Raw genomic sequence first — 14,696 nt, forward strand, 5'->3', positions numbered from 1 at the left:
CATGGGAGGGATGAGAAGTGACTGACATGGGAAACTTGGCTCGCTGCTTTCAGAAGTTGAATGGCTGCATCAAGAGGATGGAGCTGTATCCATGGCAGTAACTGGCTCTTCTTGCATAGCTGTCTCTTCATGCTTTTTTTCTGCCTCTTGCTTTTTTTCTGCCTCTTGCTTTTTTTCTGCCTCTTGCTTTTTTTCTGCCTCTTGCTTTTTTTCTGCCTCTTGCTTTTTTTCTGCCTCTTTCATCTCTAGTAGTTTTGTCTCATAATCAATTCGGTGTTTCAGAAATTTCTCATTCCTGTTTTGCTTAGTCAGGGCAACCCTTAAGATTCTTATGAGCTAAAATAAAACAAGGAAAACATTCACATTAAGAACCCTATCTGCAGTGAGTCAGTTTTCTTAAAATATAGCCCATTAAAAGAACAGCAATGGAGTATGTCTGAAATATAGACTCACGTTAGACTCCTGACTCATTAAAGCAGTACTTTCATTTTCAAAACTTACTGGAGATGATTTGTGTTCATATGGAAGTAGCAAGGGCATTGATCAAAGACAATTCAAGACCTCAAGACCTCCAGGTGAATCTGAGCATTCACTTTCAATGACTGTTGGTATTTTCCATCAAGGGATTAAGAAACAAGGTTCTCATGTGCTCAAGCTAAGCTTTTTGCTGAATGGCAACTCCTATGTACAACTATTTAAAGATAATGAAAATTTTAAAAGAAAAAATGAGGTGCCATTATAATGGCTTCACTTCTGTTGAGGCATATATAGAAGTTTTGAATAGATAACCATAGCTTATTTTCAAAGATTTAGACATATGCGGTACAGCCATTTGCACCTGGTTTGTGGTCTTGGTTCACCCCATTGTCAAACTAGGACTTAGAACTTTTTGCATGAGGTCATTTTGTTCATTACGGTTTCCTGAGAAGGTACCTAGCTAGTCATTAAGTAGTTACCACTGAGGCAGAATGTCCACCAATAACCAGAAAGACTTCTAGACATATCACTATCAATATCTGCGTTTTTTTCCCCACAGTTTAGGATTTGGGTTCTAAAAGTATGCCATGTAGCCAACATCATTTCTTAGCCAACAACATCATTTCTTACCAATTTAGACATTTTTAGTTGAGAAGAGCAATAGGCAAATGTTTTGTCTAATCATAAAGAGCACAATGTTTCTTTGAAGGCATTCTATTTTGAGTTGAATTGTATTCTGTTGTATAATGGTCTATACTCTTCCAAACTCACACCTAGATATAAATCCACATATTTCTTTGGAAGACTATACTAGTTGGTCTGATTTTCTTTGGATCTGTTTCTCACATCTAGAGTGAAAATAAAACAACCAGGTAGTTACTTACAGTAGAATCTTTAGCTTCCGAAGCATCTGCTTTTAGATCTTGTAGAAGATTAGTTATATCTTTTTCTCTATCAAGAACAATTTTCATAACACCTATGATATTCTTCTGCTTTTCTACATCAGGTTTCTGTTGAAGAGGAACAAGGAAGTGAAAGACTTTGCACAATGTGATGATTATGCTTGTGGTCTAGGCTTGTGGTCTCCAGTGGTTTACAAAATTTGTATCATATAGAATGAGTGGATCAATTGAATATATGTATGTAAACACATGAATATATACGTTCATATTCACATAGTCACATAGGTACACACACATATATATATATTTCCATAGGTACACACAGATAGATAGATAGATAGATAGATAGATAGATAGATAGATAGATAGATAGATATTCCATTGGCTTTATAATTCTATGGTCATGGTTCACTTATTAACAGATATGTTTAAAAAAATAAAGGTTCACTCCTTATTAGCAGACATCTTTAAAATTAAAGCCTAAGTTTTTTAAAATTTCATGTAGGTTGGAATGCTCCTTATAGAGATGGCTATATTAAACACAAGGCTATACCTGAATTAAATGATCTGAAATAGGATGCTAACAGCTCTAGGATGAAGTCAGGAGATGACTACTTCTCAAACTACGTAGAGCATTAAGATCATCTGGCAAGCTTGTTAAGCCAACTCCGTGGACCCACAGCAACAGAGAAATCCACTTCCAGGCCTGGGCTGTGGTTGATAACATTTGCATTTCTCATAATCCTCACATGGTCCTGGTGTTGTTGGTCCCAAGACCATACTTTCTGTAGTTCATTGAGAAAAACCAACCACTGTATAGTGACAAAGTTTCACTCAAGATTGTTGACACTTGCTTGCCCTCAAGCACACCTCACTAAGAAATCCTTGTAGGAATATGAGTATAAAGTAACAAGTGGGGTGTCAAATAATTATTTCCTAAGCCCAGAAAAGAAACTGTGTAGTTTATCATAGCAAATTATAGCTACCTTATAGTCTTGAAGGCTGATTGTCCCCTTACGTCTTTTTACATAATCTAGGAACTGTTTTCCTTGGTACCTCTTCACTTCAGCCTGATCTTCAAGGAATGCAACCAACGTTGGCTTTTCTGTCTCTTCTTTGAGGTAACAGACCTGGGATAAAGGTAAGAGATGAGGAAAGAAACAAAGTGGAAATGAATTTTATCTTTGTGATTGTTGTTTTTAGTGTACTATGTGCAATTATTTCTTTTCTCTTTTTCCCCCCTTATGGTTAATCTCATGTGGTTACTGTATCTGACTTTGTTACCTGGTATATTGTATATATGTGTATTTGAAATAAGGAAGTGAAGGGGGAAAACAAGATGATTGGGAGGGAGGGAGTGGAGGGAAAGGGGGACAAAAACAGAAGAAGGGGTATCAATGTGCGAGAAATAATGCACCCACTACCTAACAAATGTAACTACAACCCCTTTATACATTACCCCTACAATTAAAAAAGAATGGAGAGAAATGAGGGAGTAAGTGCAGGTTATTTTTAAGACCAAAGCCTCACTTTATCTCAGTGATTTTTTTTCAGTATAATTGACTGGTTTGGTCAGTCTTGAGTATTCTCTGTCCTTTGATTTACTGATGGCTTTTCTATCTCTTGAACCCAGTCTACTTCAAAGCAGCCACCTATTATTTTCCAAATCTTCTGGTATCATAGCTTTTTAAAAATGGTCAGGTTAACATTTATGGAGTGTTTTTTATCCATTAATTTCATAGATCCGTGAAAGCAGAGTAGCAAAAAATTAACTGGTAGTTATAAAAATCAATTTTATGAAGCCCAACACTTCTACATAAATTTATAAAGTAGCATGTAGGTATAAAATATCTTATTCTGTATGCCATTGCACTGTTAAGGTCAACATAATTATGGAAACCCACTGAAAGAACTGTGATTGTGTCAATCATATTCTATAGTTGGTAATAGCATTGAGATAAGGAGCACTGAGTTGCTGTTTCACCTTATATCAAGCAACAAAACATATAATGGTAAAAATTAGTAAGAAGGAAGTAAACATATCCTCACACACATGATAACTAAACCATCTCCATAGTCAAAATCAAGAACCCATACTTACCGCTGACAAGTAAACATCACTGATATGCAAACTACGAGACGCTGCTTCATTGAAAACCTTGATGACATTAGCCGTCTTAACAAGGAACTTTGGACTCCCCACTTCCATCTTGCTTTTAGGCAATTCAGCCATAATATGTGCTACCCACAAGGGAAGAGGGCTATCTTAAATACTAAATGTTATACGACCAGCCCACTTATTCCAACAAGGTACAATTACTTCCAGCTGGGATTAATATCTACTAATCTACCAATTAGAAAAGAGTTTGGATGAATGAACCAGTCTGAACTGAGAAGTGGATGTTATCTTACCCAATATTCAGGTTCTTTTCCATGATCTATCTGACAAAGTAGGTATAATTCCTGAACAGAAATGTTATCTGTACGTAGCATCATTAGCTTTCCCTGTTCTTCAAAAATGATGAGGGGCCCATATGTAATTCATTTTCTTTTTATAAGGGAACCTGCAAACCCCCATGTCTTCTACCAGGCCTCAACAGACACCACTGATCTGAAGGTAGGATAAAATGGAATTCTTAATTAATACAAGCCCATAAGCTGAGGGAATTAGGGAAGATTTCAATTATAAATTGGCATTTTGGGATTTTATTTCCTGGCAGTACTGGAGATGGAATTCAGAATCTTAAATTTTCTAGGCAGACCTTCTACCATGGGGTGACTCCTCCCACAATAACTTGACATTTTCTTGTTATTTATGATTATTACTACTATTATTATTTACAGAAAATTTATAGGAAATAAATATGTTTCCAATACATTAAAAGCAAGTTATCTTTAAGGAGAGAATTACCTCAATTGACATTTTAAATTGGCCTTGGAAGGAAGGTAGTAACATAGGGAAATGAAAATGGAAGAAAGACTATAATGGAGAAGAGGCACACATTGGTTATGGGACAAACTGGGCAGCAGATTCTCTAAATTAAGGTAACTATAGTTGGAAACCTCTTAACTTCTCCCTCACAGTATGTTCCAAAGATCTGTATGCGTCACTAATTATATCTTTGTTTTTCTCCTTAGCACGCAGAAAGGTCCACATTCCTTACTTAGCCTTCCTGTAGCCTACATTGGGATACTTGTAGATAATAAGTGCTAAAGTTGATTAAAGATACTTTTAATCTATGTAAGGCATAAGAACTCCCACATGTTTGGTAGGTTTTGGGTTTGATCAAAGCCAGTTCCCATTGATCTCAAATGGCAGAACTTTATCCAGGTGTGGTGGTGCTAGTCTGTAATCTCATGTATTCAGGAGGCAAGGAAGGAATAGTGCATGCTTGGCCATATTAGTAGTGAAACACAGTCCAAGAGGACAAGAAAACAGAGGAAAAGACATAAAGGGATAAAAGAAGGGAAAAAGAAAAGAAAAAAGACAGGGGGTAGGTGGTGGGTGGGGGGGAGGGTGATGGGTAGCAAGACATGTGAAAGGGTATCAATGTATGTGAATTAATGCACCTTCTATCTGGAAAATATCATGTAACCCTTTTATTAATTACAATAAAAAATTATAAAAGAAAAAAAGAAAAAAGACAAGAGAGAAAAGGAAGAAAGGAAGGAAGACAAAGAAAGAGAAGGAGAAAAAGAAGGAAGGAAGTGATAGAGAAAAGGAATAAGAAAGAAAAAGCCGAAGAGAAAAGGAAGCAAATAAAAACATATACATATACAAAAATGGTATATCCATATCCATCTATTTGGGACAGCTTTTGGGGTGAGATGGACTTTATTTTTATTTCCACTGAGCCCAAACTGCCCCTGCCACCAACAGTTTTTGGTTTAGTCTCTGGAAGAAAGCTGTTTTCAAACTTTGTGCTTTTACAAAGTGCTTTTGCCAACTGCAATTTGCATTTGAATCATCTGGTGCTTTGGTTAAAATACAGATTCTGATTACTGGGGCCTGTCAAGCTTTATTTGTAACAGTGATGTCTAATCCTCATATCACTGTTCCTTTTGGGATACATTCTTCCTTTCTACCCAGACTACTTTCTTCTTCCAAGAGCCCTGATAATCTGGCTAGTTATAGGATTCCTGGCTTCTCTTGGATCACCTAGTGCAGCTCCCTTCCATGGACAAGAATCTCTCAGATTTTTCTACCTGAACTGGCCTACCAACCTAGTCTTCCCAATCTCAGACTCGTGTATCTAGGGATAACAGGAATATGCTACTGTGCCCACCTATGGGTTGAGAGGGAGTCTTGGGACCTTTTCTACCAAGGGTGTCCTTGACATCCATCCTACTGCTTTCAGCCTTTCAAGTAGCTATGATTACAGATGTGAGCCACAACTACTTGCCTTATTGAGGAGCAACTGTTCCAGAATATTCCTAAAGGCTATGTAACAAAACATATTCTTTAAGGCACAAATGCCTTTACTGAGTCGTGGACAAGGAAACATTCCCCAGAGACCACTGTACTACTGTCTTGGGATGCTGGGAGTTTCAGTAGCTCCAAGGCCTATCCTGAGGAAAGCAGCAGTGCTGGGGCTTTCTGCCATACTTTCTGGCCTCTGGTGGTGAGAGCAAGCAACAAAGAAAGAAAATGATCAAGACAGCCTGTTCATAGTTTTTGTTCATAGTATACATAAAACATTACGCAAGTTCTCCTCCCCAAATTTTGCAGTACTTTTCGGGAGATTTGACGTCAGTGAGCATAAGGGTATGTGCCAGTTCAGTCTGGAGGATTACTGTTTATGTGTCCCAATGATAAAATGAGAAATTTGGTAGGATATAGATTTTACCATCTAAAAGACGGCATGACTGTTTGGATATTCCTGGAAGAGCTATAAAATCCTCTCTTCCATACAGACCCAAAACTCGGTGTGTGTGTGTGTGTGTGTGTGTGTGTGACCTAGTTGCTTTTAAAGATTATTTCATCTAACCACTTTTTATCAGTCTCACTAGTATATACCTCAGGGAGTAGAGGAGGCATGGTATTGTATCTCAGTTTCTATGTCATAGTCTCAATTCCATGTCAGATCTGGCCTTTTCCCTGAATGAGATATGAAAGGCAGAGATTAGAGATTGATTACATTTTTTTATGCTTGGGCATACCAGTGATAGTGGTAAAATAAACATTTTACTCTATCTTTCGTACATGAGCTTTAGATTTAAATAGAAAAAGAACTGGGTCAGGAAGAGAGAGGTTGTCCCAGGCAGAGGGTAGCCTGAGTGATCATAATGTCATTTTTAGTTCTGTGATGATTCTGGAGAAATGTGATTGTCATCATGTGGTGGGGGAAGTGTAATGTGCCCAGGCACACCTTATCATTCTAGCTGTACCTGTCATTACTTGGGAAGTTGTTCTGTGAGCTGCTTACTCCTCTCCTTCGGGGTAGTTTTGTTCTTTTGTCATGTCCTGAATTAGTCTTATTTTTCTTGCAACCCAACATGATTTCAGGAGTGACTAAGAGGATCCAGTCAGATGCAAAATGTGGGCAAAGATACTACACTTTTATCCCACTTCTAGTCATCCGTTGGACATTTGTAGCTCTGATAGGGGTCAGTGATTTTCAGCAAAAGCAATTTCTTAATATCTATCCTATCTTCTAGAACATATCTTCTGACTTTCACAGTCTTGGTTTTAGTTCATCTCTTCATGCGCTTTGTTTTTTGAACTTTCTGTTTACCTGTAGGTTTTTATCTATTATATATAATATTCTCTAGGTTTCAAAATTTTCTAAGTGCCAGGTACCAGTGGTTCATGCCCATAATCCTAGCTACTCAGGAGGCTGAGATCTGAGGATCCAGGTTCCAAACCAGCCCAGGCACGAAAGTCCGTGAGACTCTTATCTCCAATTAACCACCAGAAAATCGGAAGTGGTGCTATGGCTCAAGTGGTACAGCACTAGCCTTGAGCTGAAGAGTTCAAGGACAGCATCCAGGCCAGGAGTTCAAGCCCACAGCCACGAACAACAAAATTTTCTATGCTAATTCTTTCACTGAACCACATCTAATCCAGAAGTGCATTCTTTAATCTCCGCATGTTTGTGTGTGTGTGTGTGTGTGTGTGTGTTGGTGTTGGACTTGAACTCAGTGCCTGGGTTTTGTCCCTTAACTTTTGAATTCAAAGCTGGTGCTCTACCACTTCAGCTACAGCTACACTTCTGGCCTTTTGGTAGCTTGTGCTCAATTAAAAAAAAATTAAAATTAATTTTTAGATGGTATTTATCTGGATGATTGATGTACTGGGAGAGTGAGGTGTTTGTGTGTGTGTGTGTGTGTGTGTGTGTGTGTGTATGTGTGTGTGTGTGTGTGTGTGTTTTGTGGGTTATGGGGCTTGAACTTGGCCTGGGTGCTGTACCTGAGCTCTTCTGCTCAAAGCTACTGCCCTTACCCTTGGGCCTAGGCATTGTCCCTGAGCTCTTCAGCTCAAGGCTACTTCCCTACCCTTGAGCCAAGCCTAATTTCCCATTTTCTAGATGTTAATTGGAGATAAAGTCTCAGGTCCTTTTGTGCCTAGGCTGGCTTTGAACGTTGATCCTCAGATCTCAGCCTCCTGAGTAGCTAGGATTATAGGTGTGAGCCTGGCTGAGAGTGAGGTTTTTGAAGGTATTTTGGCTATACCAAACAAAATTTCAAAAGAAGTCTGCTATATGCAAACTTGAGACCTAATAGCTGAGTGCCATCTAGTGTGTACACATGAGAATTACATAACTGTTGTATTTTCTGTGTCAGATTTTATTTTATTGTACATCTTACCAAAAAAAAAATCAAACTTCATGATGCACAGAGTCAGCTATTGTAGTATAATTTATTACCCTGTGAATGACGGAGCTAGTTAATATTAGCTTACATTAATTTTTGTCACATAAATTATATGACTTGTGACTGATACCAGTCTTGATCATTAGACTTCAGCTGCTCTTAAAAGTTTACTTTAAATATTAGAAGTCCACATTCCCACACATTAGTTTTTCAGGAATGGAAGTCCATTACTCAGAACACAATTACTGCTAAATGGAAAATCTCACATCTCTTCTGTAAGAGGTAATTTTTTTAGTTCCCAAATAATGGCTCCATGGCTATTAGTCATCTTTTGTAGTCGCCATCATTTTCTTCTCTACTTCTCTTAAAAGGAAAATTGAAAGGAAGAGAATCCATTAATTCTATACTGTTCTGTATGTAATCCTGCCATGTGGTAAGGTGCTAGGCTTCTTTGCAGTTTATCTCCAAATAAGAAGCCAACCACAATACTTGGTGGGTTAGACTTAAATGTCTATAAACCTAACATCCCCAAGATACAATGGTTAAAATAATATTGAAGTTTTGATTCTCATATGATATATATGCCAAGAAAGAACAGTCTAGGGTAAATATTGCCACTCCGTTGTCCTCAGTCAACACACAGATGCCAATTTTGATAGAGAGTGGCTGATCTACTTCTTATCCTTACATTCGTATCCCAGGCAGTGGAGAAGGGCTAAAAAAAAAAGCATATTCACTGAAGCCTGGGAGACATCTCTGAACTTCTGTGCTCAAGGCTAGTGCTCTACCACTTGAACCACAGCTCTACTTCTACATTTTTGGAGTTTAACTGGAGATAAGAGTCTCAAAGGCTTTCTTGCCTGGGCTAGCTTTGAACCATGATCCTCAGATCTTAGCTGCTGAGTAATGAGGATTTTAGGCATGACCACCAGCACACGGAAAACTTTTTTATTTTTTTTGCCAGCCCTGGGGCTTGAACTCAGGGCCTGGGCACTGTCCTTGTGGTGGCTTGTTGGTGGCTTCTTTGTATATTTACTGTATTCCATTCCCCAAGTATATATGCCTTCTAGAGTACAAGGTAAGGAAGACAAAATTCAATGAAGCAAAATCCAAATAGTTGATAATAATATAAACTAATTATAGAAAAGGGAACTTAATGTTCCTGACATCACTAGCATTTGTTATCCTAAAATAAAATACATGATGAAAATAATGAAATTGCTTTGTCAATTGCAGCTTCAGACTCTTAGCTATGACTATTCTAGGTCTTTTGTCATTGTAGATTTGATAGTTCTCTGGAATATTTACAATCTGGACCGAAGAGAATTGCTCTTACAGGTACTTTTTTGTCAAGTTGAATGACCTTTGAATGCCCATTAGAACTGTAATGGGAATATTCTCTTCAAATATTTAATTTAGATCTCACTATATCTCTAAGGACCATTCCGTAACCCTCTGCCAGAACAACAAATACATATGACCCTGTTCAATGCAAGATTAGACTATCATCCCCTTTAAAACTGGGATTTGGTTGTGCTGTTCTGTCCAGGGGGAATCTGGGGAGTCCCCATTAACTTGGTGCAGAGAGAAATACCAAGGGCCAAGTATTTATAGTGTGGCTCTGGAAAAATCTAGAGGTTATAGTTCAGTAAATATTAACATTAGCGCGCGCGCGCACACACACACACACACACACACACACACACACACACACACACACACACTTCAAAGTCACCTCATCGTGGATGCCCACTCTGCTCTCTGTGACTGCTGTAAAGATCCTTGTAACACACTTCACTACTAAAGATGATGTTGCAATTTTCCCTTATTAGAAAGAAACCGCTTGGCCATTTGGTTGAGTTGTAGTTCATGGAAATGATGAATTAATCATTTCTACATGAAGCATTATGTGCAAATGATTAGACCACTTGTCCAGGGGAGAAAAGTGCTCATTTGAAATAAGACAATATCCAAATTTAACTTTGGTTACTCAGTTTTTTTCTAAGTATACATGTAGGCAAAGAAGTTAATCTGGGAGGCATGAATTGTTAGTGAATTTGAACATACTGCAACTATTTGGCTGTTTTTTGTTTAACTCACTGAGGACATACAAATTAGTCTTTTATAGGTTTTTCAGTTTTTATGTATCTTAAAATGTCTTCATTTCACTCTCTTTTTTTTGCCAGTCCTGGGCTTGAACTTGGGGCCTGAGCACTGTCCTTGGGCTTTCTCAAGGCTAGAGCTTTCTCACTTGAGCCACAGCACCATTTCTGTTTTTTTCTATGTATATGTGGTTCTGAGGAATCGAACCCTGGTGTTTGTGCATGCTAGGCAAGCACTCTACCACAAGGCCAAACTACTGGCCTCATTTTACACTTATTTTTAATAAACATCTTCACTGAGACAGAATATAAAATTAGTGGACTTGGATTCTTCAGGACTTTAAGCATTGCTTTGGCCTATTAGACTTGATCCTTGTGATTATCATCTTCCTGATTATATAAGTCTGTCTTTTATCTGTGTGCTTTAAGGCTTTTTTCTTTGTCATTGATGCTTTTCCGTTTTGACTACAAAATTTCAAAGTGCACTTTTCTTTGTCTTTATCATGGTTGATATTTCCTACTACATTTTAGAAGTCAGAGTCATCAATTTTCTCAAATTTGATTTGTTCCGTGTCTTCTCTCTTCTAAGTCTTGATGTCCACAAAGATACATAGAGATTTTCATACTGTCCAGAGGTCATTGGGGCTCTTCTTTATTTTAAAACATTTTTATTAACTCATATTAGTTATACAGGGGAGGACTTCATTTTTAGATATAACATAATGTATTTCAACCAATTTCATACCCTACATTATTCTCCCTTCATGAACTTTCTCATACAATTTCAGCAGGTTCCATTGTTTTATTTAATTAATTAATTTATTTTTTTTCCAGTCCTGGGCTTGAGTTCAGGGCCTGAGCATTGTCCTTGGACTTTCTCAAGGCTATAGCTCTACCACTTGAGCCTCAGCACCACTTCCAGCTTTTTTCTATGTATGTGGTACCAAGAAATCAAACCCAGGTCTTCGTGCATGCTAGGCAAGCACTCTACCACTAGGCCAAACTCCTGCCCCATTGTTTTATTTTTATTGCTGCCAACAATCTAGTTTAACACTATTCATCTTTCATCATTCTTATTAGCTCATTCCCCTTTCTGCTAATATCTATCTCTGACTGAAACTCTTCTTTTTCTTATTTAAAGCTTTTTTCTTCTTTATTATTCAAGTTGAGTAATTCCTACTGGTTAATCTTTGAGTTCAAGAAATGTTCTAAAATTTCTAATCTATAGGCTCATCCATTTAGTTTTTACAGTTTCAGACACTAAAGTTTTCTGTTTTAGAATTTTCACAGTGTAGAACATTTTGGGTTAATTTCAGCTATTGTGGACTTGCCCATAAACTTAGTCCAGAGATACTTACCATGTGTCAATGCTATACACATCATTAACTAAAGATAATGGTGTTCATACCATCTGAAGATAAAAGAAGCATTAAAAAGGAACACTGAGTCCTGAGATATTTTAGGAGAGATAATTCTAAAAACTTTGTAATAAAAATTAAACCACATTGTAGAATATATGCACATATACATATGTATATATTACACAAAGACATAAAGCATATACATATGCTTTATCTTCTCCTTTGTTTATTAATACAATCAGTTAAATTCTTCATTAATGAAACTTGACCACAGTTATTTCAGAATAAAAAAGGGAGAAATAAAAACATCTAGACCTAGATTTTAGAATGGTTTCTTGAAAAGAATAAAAGGGAAATGTGGGAGATAGCTAAGGAGAAATTTGGTCTTGTAACAAATTGACCTTTGTTTTCAGAGATAAACAAATAGATAAAAGTTTAAGAACAATTACTATGTTCTGGATACTGCTAAATGGTCAGTACTGAGAATATTTTTCTGTTATTATTTTTTCTACTATTTTTATCTTACAAGTAAGGAACAGAGGTTCTGTAGGATACATTAAGAAGAGAAGGTAGATATTTCCTGGAGCTAGTTTTAAGTTTAATTTTAACTAAAAAAAGAATGTGAGAGATTAGAAGTTGTTCCTTGTTCTTCTCACCAGTCATTAGAAAGTGACCTTGTTATCTGTCTAAATTGTACATTTATAAAAATGATATCCAGAGGAAGAAATGTTTCACTATTTAATTTGCAAATACCTTGAATGAATATTTAATAATGCAAAAATGATGAAGACTAATGCCTGGTAGTATTCATAAACTCTATCTCAGTGTAATAGGTATACAAACAGTTTTCCTTCATTATATAGATTCTAGGCCAAAGACTTCAAATTTCTAAAATTTGTATTCTTTTCTGTTGATTATCGCTATGGCAGTCTCCACCCATTTGGTTTCGGGGGATGATAACCAGAACTACTTACTCTGTGACTCTATCTCTTAGGTAAAGCAGTCCAAAGATGCCATGGTTCTTAGAAATCTATTCCAATATCTACAGGACTTAGACACTATATGAAAAATACTTCACCTTCTTAGGATTTGGTGCTCAGTCTGGTTGGGTGACTTCATGGTTCATATAAACATCCTCCTCACAAGATTTCCTGCCTCAAAAATCTACAGAAGACATCTTCAGGTTAATCTACAATATATATAAATCATAGGATAGTTTGGGCAGGTTGTTTTAGAACAAGTGCTACTATATTTTGATCTTTCAAAAAGAAAGGACTAATATAGTTCAAATTGTTAATAGAGTCACTGATGTGAATAATTCCGGTGTGTCTGGAGACTCTTTTTTGGTGGAAAAAGGAACAATTTTACATCAATCTATTTCCCCTCCTACCCCAAATACACAAGTAGCAGGTGTGCATAATGTTGTATCCAGTCATGTCACATCTTTTCACAGGGTCTCAGGGACCTGCTACTCAGGCTGGCAGTGATGGACCTTGAGATTCCTTATAAAAATGAATAATCAAAGCCAGGTGCTGGCAGGTTATGCCTGTAATCCTGGCTACTCGGAAGGCTGAGATCTGAGGACTGTGGTTCAAAGCCAGCCTTGGCAAGAAAGTCCATGAGACTCTTATTCCAGTTAACCACCAGAAAAACGATAAGTGGCATTGTGACTCAAGTGTGGAATATTAGTCTTTTTTCTTTTTTTGCAGTCATGGGGCTTGAACTCAGACCTGAGCATTGTCCTTGGACTTTTCTCAAGGCTAGAGCTCTACCACTTGAGACACAGCACCACTTCCAGCTTTTTTCTATGTATGTCGTACCGAGGAATCGAACCTGGGTCTTCGTGCGTGCTAGGCAAGCACTCTACCACTAGGTCAACCCCCCTGGCCTGGAATGCTAGTCTTAAGCTAAAGAGCTTAGGGACAATGTCTAAGCCCAGAGTTCAAGCCCCATAACTGATAAATCAATAAATCAAATAAAACCATTAATCAAAAGAGAGAATTGGTCAACAAGATGAAAGTGAAAAGAATCAGAAAATAGTAATACTAGAAATGAAACTATAGTTAACACAATTGAAACTATATAGATAACTGAGGTGGAGAATGTTGATGTTGTTACCTTTGGAGACAATTTAGCCTGAGGATTTTATTAAAGATTTCTAGAGAAGCAGAACCAGTAGTATGTGTAGTCATATAATGTATATTATACATTATATATAATATATTATCATATATACTATTATGTGATCCCTAATATATGATATATCTTATATCAGAAATAATATACATTAAATGTATTTTCCATATCATGTACAATATATATATATATTACATACATTTATAATATGGAGAGAGGTTGAAAGAGGGAGATTAAACAACAGAGAGAGAGATAGATTATTTCAAGGATTTTGGCGATGGGCAAGTCTAAGTTCTATAGCCCAGTATATGGCAAAATAATAGATTTTAAACCAGTGAAGGAGCCTATATTGTAGTTACAGTTTGAGAGCTTTCTCTGGCAGAATTGGTATAATTCTTTGTTGCTCAGGAGAGGTCGGTTTATTATGGCACTTAGGTCTTCCATTGATTGGCTAAGATACAACCACATTCTCTAGGAGAGAAAGTTCACCAAATTAAATATTAAAATCAATGGAAAAACTACCCTCACAGAAAATATTGAATAATATTTGACCAAGTATCTAAGCAATATGAACCAACTACCAACAGATGTTACTAAAGGCGAACTTATGACACACATGCAGAACCTGTTGGTGGTGTATGAAAATGACACAGAGAGAGTTAGGTTGCTTAAAACAACAACAACAACAACAACAACAAAAAGGAATGGAACAGAATAAAGAGGGGGGTGGGGAAAGTCTCCATAAAGGAGCTCTTAGAATAACCCACACAGTTGAAATAAAAAAGAACAAAATGTTGGAAGCGGATCCAGTGTTAGAAAGGAATGTGACGATTCACCAAAACATTGGAAAAATGCCTTCTCCTTGTCATAGTTTATACAAAACAAACCAGAAGCACAAGTGCTGT

General features: G+C 37.0%; 1 protein-coding gene across 1 annotated transcript in view; it reads right to left on the reverse strand.

The window, feature by feature from the left end:
- The window catches only part of LOC150069452 (uncharacterized), a 26,741-nt gene continuing 12,045 nt past the window's right edge, over positions 1-14,696 (reverse strand). The window contains exons 2-4 of the mRNA XM_090347499.1: positions 2,366-2,509; positions 1,362-1,487; positions 1-336 (exon numbers count right to left, since the gene is read on the reverse strand). Of these exons, the coding sequence (XP_090203625.1) occupies positions 70-336; positions 1,362-1,448 (354 nt within the window). The 5' untranslated portion in view covers positions 1,449-1,487; positions 2,366-2,509 and the 3' untranslated portion in view covers positions 1-69. The remainder of the gene's footprint in view (positions 337-1,361; positions 1,488-2,365; positions 2,510-14,696) is intronic.

The sequence above is a fragment of the Megascapheus bottae genome, chromosome 1 (assembly GCF_031878675.1).
Source record: "Megascapheus bottae isolate mThoBot1 chromosome 1, mThoBot2.hap1, whole genome shotgun sequence".
In the NCBI taxonomy this organism is placed as follows: domain Eukaryota; kingdom Metazoa; phylum Chordata; class Mammalia; order Rodentia; family Geomyidae; genus Megascapheus; species Megascapheus bottae.